At 39.5% G+C, this 8,028-nt stretch overlaps 1 protein-coding gene across 2 annotated transcripts; it reads left to right on the top strand.

The window, feature by feature from the left end:
* Positions 1-2,942: 2,942 nt before the first annotated feature.
* Positions 2,943-7,026, top strand: LOC119891187 (ATP synthase subunit alpha, mitochondrial-like). Of its 2 annotated transcripts, none has more exons than XM_038702547.1 (11): positions 2,943-3,097; positions 3,570-3,645; positions 4,135-4,304; positions 4,411-4,584; positions 5,005-5,171; positions 5,308-5,608; positions 5,730-5,954; positions 6,069-6,176; positions 6,296-6,440; positions 6,556-6,706; positions 6,824-7,026. In XM_038702547.1, exons 1-11 carry the CDS (start codon positions 3,038-3,040, stop codon positions 6,900-6,902), a joined length of 1,656 nt encoding a protein of 551 aa, XP_038558475.1. In that variant the 5' UTR covers positions 2,943-3,037; the 3' UTR covers positions 6,903-7,026. The 2 variants fall into 2 exon arrangements, with proteins under 2 accessions (XP_038558475.1, XP_038558476.1); XM_038702548.1 differs by having other exon boundaries at positions 2,966-3,097; positions 3,579-3,645.
* Positions 7,027-8,028: the final 1,002 nt, after the last annotated feature.

The raw sequence follows: 8,028 nt of genomic DNA, 5'->3' as shown, positions 1-8,028 counted from the left end.
GAAATTGTATCTATTCCACATGTAATTTCACACTGGAACCGATTTGTAAATGACAATGACTGGGAAAAAAAGTTTGGAGCATTCCTCACAAATACGTGATTGTAAACAATGTGAAGGAAGTGTCCTTTAGAATAATTCACAGATATCACCCTGTTAATCACCACATAGTTGAATTTAAAAGAGACATCATACAACCTGTTATTTCTGTGAAGACCACCCAGAAACCGTTTTGCACCTCTTTTGGCATTGTTTACACACCAGAACATTTTGGCAAAACTTCAGCAGATTCATCATTGACCAAATTTTGCATTACTGTGGGAGAATTTGGTATTTTGCTTTCATTTAAGTTAAAATAAAGTAAAAACTGTCAACATATGGCTCTCTTTTAATAGGCTATCTTTATGTAATATAGGCTACCCCTGGTAAAGTTTTATTTTTAATTATTTGTGTCTTATATATTTGTATACTGTTACGTCTACCTCTGTCCCATGTGCACTGCATTCCACTATTTGCGATAAAGTCTTAAAATGTTTGTTTTTTTCTCTCCCTTAAAGCTTTATTGCAAAAACAGGAATAAAGTGTACATGGGACATAGATGTATAATGTATAAAGAACAGTACACAAATTAATAAATTCGCCAGATTATGTAAATATGTAAAAAAAATACAGTTTTTACAGCCCTTTTGTATTTAGAAATTAAATTGATATAATGTAAAACCTTATGGACAAAAAGTACAAAGTCAGGTTTTTACTGCTGAATTTACATTTATGAATGTGATCTTTTGCCATTAGAATTAATACATTCATTATAAAGTATGCATTTTCTTTTCTTTGACTTTAATAAAAGCAAAATACCACATTCTCCCACATCAATGCAAAATCTCTATAAATATGGTCAATGATGAATCTGCTGAAGTTTTGCCAGAATATTTTGGTTTTTGAATAATGCCAAAAGAGATTACCTTTCCCTAACTACTTTTCCTTGACCTCGATGAAAAACGTCACATGGTCAAATAAAGATGTGAAGGTTAATTAATAAACTTAAAAGACTGCGGTGCTCAGAGAATCTGACTGCACTCTAGGCTTTTAAAAAAAATTATTTATAACACATGGAAGAAGAAGTACAAACTCAATGCTTTACAAAAAAAGTAAGGTTTTCTGTTCAACACAGAATCACACCTCTGAAGAAAGGATGGGTTTAATGTGTACTTTTGACTGTCAATTAGGCTAAACTGTAGGAAGAACAACAAAATAGATGGTTGTTGAAAAGACAAAAAACAAATATGATTGAACTGTCAAAATGAGTAATATAATGGGGGGTCAATGTACAAGTAGAGAAAGTTGGGCAATTTAAATAGGCTAATAAAATGAAAATTGAGCAAGGGGCTAGAGTAAATTATTTATTATAGACATAATATATACAGTTTTCTGGCAGTGGGGGGGGGGGGGGTTCAGCAAAGCAACATGTTATGTATATCATATTTTGTTATGATGATGATATTGGTAACTAGAAATTCAATATGCTTGTTTTTCAAGATTCCTCCTAACTGGATATATTTGAAAGATATTCATAATTTTTTAGCGAATCATACAAGTTTTGGATCATGTCACAAGCATAAAATAGGTGCTCTTTTGTTTCTACATTTATGTGGCTCTGCTGTGATGAAACTGCAATGCTACGTTGCTCTAAATGTTGCTGTCGCTGTGGGACGACATTATCTCCTTTCCTTCTGTAAAGGATGGTCCAGTCTATCCTATTCAAAAGGAGGCAAGAAAGGAAACATTGAAGCACCCTTCCTTAGCTTTTAGAGAATTCAACCAGGTCTTATGATTGCTGCAACTTAAATCAGTTCATTTCACTCAATTAGGATCCTTTCTAAGCCAAAAAAATACTATTAGACCTAAACCCCCATCTCTCACAATAACTCGTTTAGTCCATACAGTATCATAAAATTATGAAAAATGTTCGTTGCTGCATTCAAATAGCATTTTATGTCAAACAAATAGTCTAAAACCCCAATATATTAAATTTGCAATTAATTTAAAATTAATTCAAAAGGTGGGGCTATAATTGAAGCTGAAATACCATGGGAAAATCCCATTCATTTCAATGGGATTTTGAAGCAAAGGACATTTTGCCTCATAACTAGGCGCCACTACATCGCACATTTATAAACCTTATGTCTTCTTGTTTGGGGGATAGTGCCAATTCATATGGCATAAAACACGCCTCTGTGCGATGACGTTTTCATTTCACTAAATCGCGAAAACTGTAAAACCTATTTTAATTAACTCCTCTGAAACCGTATGTCCGATTGGCATCAAACTTTGCACGGACGATCTCTGGACCAAACCGATATAAGTTTGTAGAGGAAATTTTGATACAGGAAAAATTGTCCCAATTATAAGCTAACAAACAGGATGTGATGTGAAATTTGCTGTCAATCGGCCTCTAGGTGGCACTATTAATCGGACATGAAATAACACTCCCACAGACATGCATTCATTTTACATCTCCACAACCGCAAGTCCCCTTAATTTCAAACTGTGGTCATTTATTCACCACGAGGGGCACGGCTGGCGCCGAGGGGCTTGGGCCCCGGTCACAACTGCTTGCAGTTCTAGCTGTATATTGATTTTAAATAGGATGTATACAGTGTGTATTCTGTATACATCTACGTAAAATGTTAACTGATTCTACTTTTATTGTATTTTGTTCTTTACATTCCTCTGTGCTGCTGTGCCAACACAAATTTTACCCATGGGGTATTAAAAAAGGTATATCTTCGCTTATCTTGTCTTAAAAGATCTGAATATTTCCTCCACCTCTGCAAGTTACATATTGTCCAAAATGAAGTTGTGGGGGAGATACTGGGCCAGTATCTTCTCCGTGACTGCAGGTGGCAGAGTTGGACAGTAAAGTAGGAAACGTAACATCAGCGTCACATAAATAGAAGAAGAGTTCATTCAGCCATTACATTTTCACTCGCAGGCAGGTCGCTAGTGGTGGAGGACAGGTCATTAGCAACCCGAGAAAATGTTATCCGTGAGAGTTGCAGCAGCTTTGGTCAGAACCCTCCCCCGAAGGGCTGGATTTGTAAGTATTTTAATTAAACAATCTATATCTGATGTGGATGTTGCAGCACGTTTACTTAATATCAGTGTGAACTTGTTGGCGTGAAGGGTAATGTTAACGTCACAGGCCGCTAGCTTAACTTGTCATCGATTTATTAATGCGGTCTTGAACGCTACTAACTATCCTGAATAACAATTCGTGTTAGTAGCCTTGAAATTGTTAAATTAAACGCATTTGTTGAAGTTGCCCTTGTGTAAACGACAGTGTTCGTCCTGTAGCGAACGGCGCTAAAGTTAGCCGGCAAGCTAATGCTAGCTACAAGCAGCTAGCGGCTCATTCAGCCACGCTTTGAAGGTCAGAAAGCCTGACAGCGCATGTCGTCTCCGCTGCACGGCGTTACACTAGTTCAACATTTTTAACTGTCGCTGCAATATGCGTGGTGCTCTTTTGCTGGAAATGAACGTTTAATCAAATCCTCCTGTCCTTAAATGAGGTGTCCAAGGCTGTACCGGCCGCCTGCGTTGGGGTCAACCACCTCCACACACACAGACCATGGCTGCAGAAGACAGGTGAGAAAGCCAGAAACAACATGTCAGAAACTTTATCCTCAGCATTATGGGTCAGCACCCAAGGGTAGTTGATGAAGGTCATGTATCATACCGTTTCCAGAGCTTGTTCTTGTAATTATGTCCAGTCAACAGAATGGCTTTATGCAGAATTATTGCATAAACTAGCTCATCAGTATTCGTATGTGCCTTTTTTGTTAAGACGATTGTGTAGCTTGCCTGTAAGTTAACCAAAGAGAATAAGGTACTGACTGTAGTTTAAAAAAAAAAAAGTATCACGGTAGTATAACCAGAATCTGTCATCCTGTCAAGATGTTGAGTGGAGTAGTATTTCAAAAACTCTTTATTAGATTGATCTGGGACAACTTTTGTTTTACTACCACAATTTTGTTGCATAATTTCAGAATGACCATAAATGAATAACAGCTTGACAAATTGTTTTTAGTGTGGCTAAGCAAGATTGTATAACATACATGTCTTCTCTTTTCACAGGCACAGCTGAGGTGTCTTCAATCCTGGAGGAAAAGATCATGGGAGCTGACACCTCTGCAGACCTGGAGGAGACGGGACGAGTGCTGTCCATTGGTGACGGTATTGCGAGAGTGTACGGGCTGAGGAATGTCCAGGCAGAAGAGATGGTGGAGTTCTCATCTGGACTGAAAGTATGAATAAAAACAGAATAAATTTTTTTACTACTAAAACTACACTAAAGACTGCCCAATGCACCGCTTTTTAAATAACATTTTGTGTTAACTTTTTTCCCTCCAGGGCATGTCTCTGAACTTGGAGCCTGACAACGTTGGTGTTGTGGTGTTCGGTAATGACAAGCTGATCAAGGAGGGTGACATCGTGAAGAGGACTGGTGCCATTGTGGATGTTCCCGTTGGTGAGGAGCTGCTCGGTCGTGTGGTGGACGCTCTGGGAAATGCCATCGATGGAAAGGTCACTTGAGCCACTATTAACTTGTTTCAAATCCTAACTGCCATCTGTTAAAGTAACACTACTTCCTATGTCAGCATATAAATTTGTTTTTAATTTTGGGTTTACAGCCTAATTCTGTAACCTATTTTCAACTTAATCAAAATTAACTGGTTTTAAACCAGTGCCCACAGTGGTAGGCTTGACCTAAAAGCTTCATAAATGATCAGGTTGTCCAGATATTTACAAATCTTTCAATTTCTTTTTCTCGTCCTGATCAGTTGAGTAGATGTTGTGTAAATGCAAACACCAGTAATACACCAAATTTTAGTTATATTGATTTTGATCATAATTCAAATAAGATTAAAAGCTTGTGTACGTTACATAGCGTTGACACACTTGTAATGCCTATCTTTTTGTGTTGTTTTTTTCCCCCCTCCTCAGGGTCCCCTGGGCTCCAGTATCCGTAGGCGTGTGGGTCTGAAGGCCCCTGGTATCATCCCCCGTATCTCTGTGAGGGAGCCCATGCAGACTGGAATCAAGGCTGTGGACAGCCTGGTGCCCATTGGCAGAGGCCAGCGTGAGCTGATCATTGGTGACAGGCAGACAGGGTAAACACTTTGACACAGAAACAGTTTTATGATTTGAACATACTGCCATTCTGTTGATTAATGGAAACTAAAGCAAAGGTGCAATTGTAAAGTTGGTAAGTATACACTTTTTTTTTTAAATGTTTACACACACCAGCAAAACTGCCATTGCCATCGACACAATCATCAACCAGAAGCGCTTCAACGAAGGAACTGATGAGAAGAAGAAGCTCTACTGTATCTATGTGGCCATTGGACAGAAGAGGTCCACTGTGGCCCAGCTGGTCAAGAGGCTGACTGATGCAGATGCCATGAAGTACACCATCGTGGTCTCTGCCACCGCCTCTGATGCTGCTCCCCTGCAGTACCTGGCCCCGTACTCTGGCTGCTCCATGGGAGAGTACTTCAGAGACAACGGCAAGCACGCCCTGATCATCTATGATGATCTTTCCAAGCAGGTGAGTGCTCCAATTTGATGTTTTAAAGTGTGTGTGTGTGGGGGGGGGGGTGTAATTGTCAGATTCTGTAAAAGTGTCATCGCTTGTAATTATAGCATTTTAATTGTCTTTCTCTTCTCAGGCTGTCGCCTACCGTCAGATGTCCCTGCTGCTGCGTCGTCCTCCCGGTCGTGAGGCTTACCCTGGTGATGTGTTCTACCTGCACTCACGTCTGCTGGAGAGAGCCGCCAAGATGAACGACAACTTTGGTGGTGGCTCCCTCACTGCCCTGCCTGTCATTGAGACCCAGGCTGGTGACGTGTCTGCCTACATCCCCACCAATGTCATCTCCATCACAGATGGACAGGTTTGTCTAAAATTCTGGCTTGTGTTTTGGTTGGTGTGTATATTAAAAAAAAAAAAAAAAAAAAAAATCTACGTCACAATGCTATTCTATAATGTGTTCATCGGTTTGCTGTAGATCTTCTTGGAGACTGAGTTGTTCTACAAGGGTATTCGCCCAGCTATCAACGTGGGTCTGTCTGTGTCCAGAGTAGGTTCTGCTGCCCAGACCAAAGCAATGAAGCAGGTAATACCTGGGTTTTCTATTTAAATCACCTGAACATTTAACTCTATTTTGAGTTTCACTTCACCAAATGGAGGCTATAATCTCCTCCAGCTTTTATACATTTTATTTCTACCCTGTAGGTGGCAGGTACCATGAAGCTAGAGCTGGCTCAGTATCGTGAGGTGGCTGCCTTCGCCCAGTTCGGCTCTGACTTGGACGCTGCCACCCAGCAGCTCCTTAACAGGGGCGTTAGGCTCACTGAATTGCTGAAGCAGGGACAGTACTGTGAGTGTCAACTTTCACAATTTCTGTGTCATTGAAGTATATCAGAAATGCTATGCTGATATGTCACTTATTTTAATGCAAGATTGGCCAACTAAAATGTCTCTCCACTCTCTAGCTCCCATGGCCATTGAAGAGCAGGTAACAGTCATCTACGCTGGTGTCAGAGGTCACTTGGACAAGATGGAGCCCAGCAAGATTACAAAGTTTGAGAAGGCTTTCCTGCAGCACGTCATCAGCCAGCACCAGGACCTCCTCGCTGCAATCAGGTGAGACAAGTTTCTTAACCATAATGTTTGAACGGTTTCCCCTGTTGTTGGACAACAAAGTAATGTAGGTATTTCAGGTTAAAGTGTTAATTTTACTTAACCTGTTTTCTGTTTCAGGGCTGACGGCAAGATCTCGGAGGCATCAGACGCTAAACTGAAGCAGACTGTACTGAACTTCCTGTCCAGTTTTGAGTAATGGATAGCACTTCTCTTGATCTTCAGTGAGCTAACTGTCTGTCCCCATTATGCTTATGTGTGAACACACTGAAGGCCAAAACCTCCATGTACAGATTTCTCAAAATAAAATTTTACAACCCTTCTGTGCTGTAAAATTCTTCTGATTGTGTGCTTAACTACAATAAGTTTAGGTGTGTGCCCTCTCCACAGATTTCACCAGTGGCAGAAGAAGAATAATCCAATGCATTGAGGACAAATGCAAAGTACTTTTTTCTTTCAACAAAGAAATTCAAACGTGTCTTTGAATTTATATCTGCATCTCTCACTGTACCAAAATGTAGAGGTAAAAATGCATAATACACATACCACATCATGTTGTGTTTACTGTTGTGTAACGAGTTGATCATAAGAGCATTATATTTGAGGGCGGTGTGTTTTAGATTGACTTGACAAGTGTCTTGTTTTGCTCCTCACTGTCCTCAGAGGATGTAAGCCCTGTGGTTGGAATGATGGGAGCGAAATGGTTATTACTGTAGTAATAAACTCAGTGACACTGTCACACATCAAATCCATCTTGTATGATTCTCCTGTCTTATGTTCTAAGGTCATTCTTCCAACTACTGACTTTGTGAAGTGACTATAGTGAGAATATTTTCAGCTTTGTGGGTTAATCTATACTGTGTTCCATAACTAATCATTTATGTGCTTAACTACATTTGAAATGGTGAGAGCTCCTGTGTCTTTTCTGCAAAGATTGAGACTTTCTAAGTGGGGTTTCAATTAACAATTACCTTTAATCAATTAATAAGCATATTTTATTTTTTTAATAGTTTTTGAGACATTTCTAAAAGTGAAGGAATGCCCATCAACATGTCTTAGACATAAAGGCGAGATGTTCAAGTTACAGTGATATAAAACACAAAAGCAGCAAATCCCCACAGTTGAAAAGCTGAAACCAGAAAATGTTTAATTTTGATGTTTTTAATTTTTTCAATTAATTTTCTATAGATCGACTAATCTATTTCTCAACTAACTTTTAAGTTGCATTTCTAAGCCTGTAACTTGACACTTGATAAGCATTGTAACGTTTAGTGTAGCCATGTCCAGTAGGGGGCCACAGATGCCTGTAGACTGATCTACTCAGG

This window comes from Micropterus salmoides, unplaced genomic scaffold, assembly GCF_014851395.1.
Source record: "Micropterus salmoides isolate LMB-PRFRI ecotype aquatic unplaced genomic scaffold, ASM1485139v1 Ms_hic_scaffold_7, whole genome shotgun sequence".
Lineage (NCBI taxonomy): Eukaryota > Metazoa > Chordata > Actinopteri > Centrarchiformes > Centrarchidae > Micropterus > Micropterus salmoides.
The sequence above is the reverse complement of the archived record's forward strand: the minus strand, read 5'-3'. Positions and strand labels throughout refer to the sequence as shown.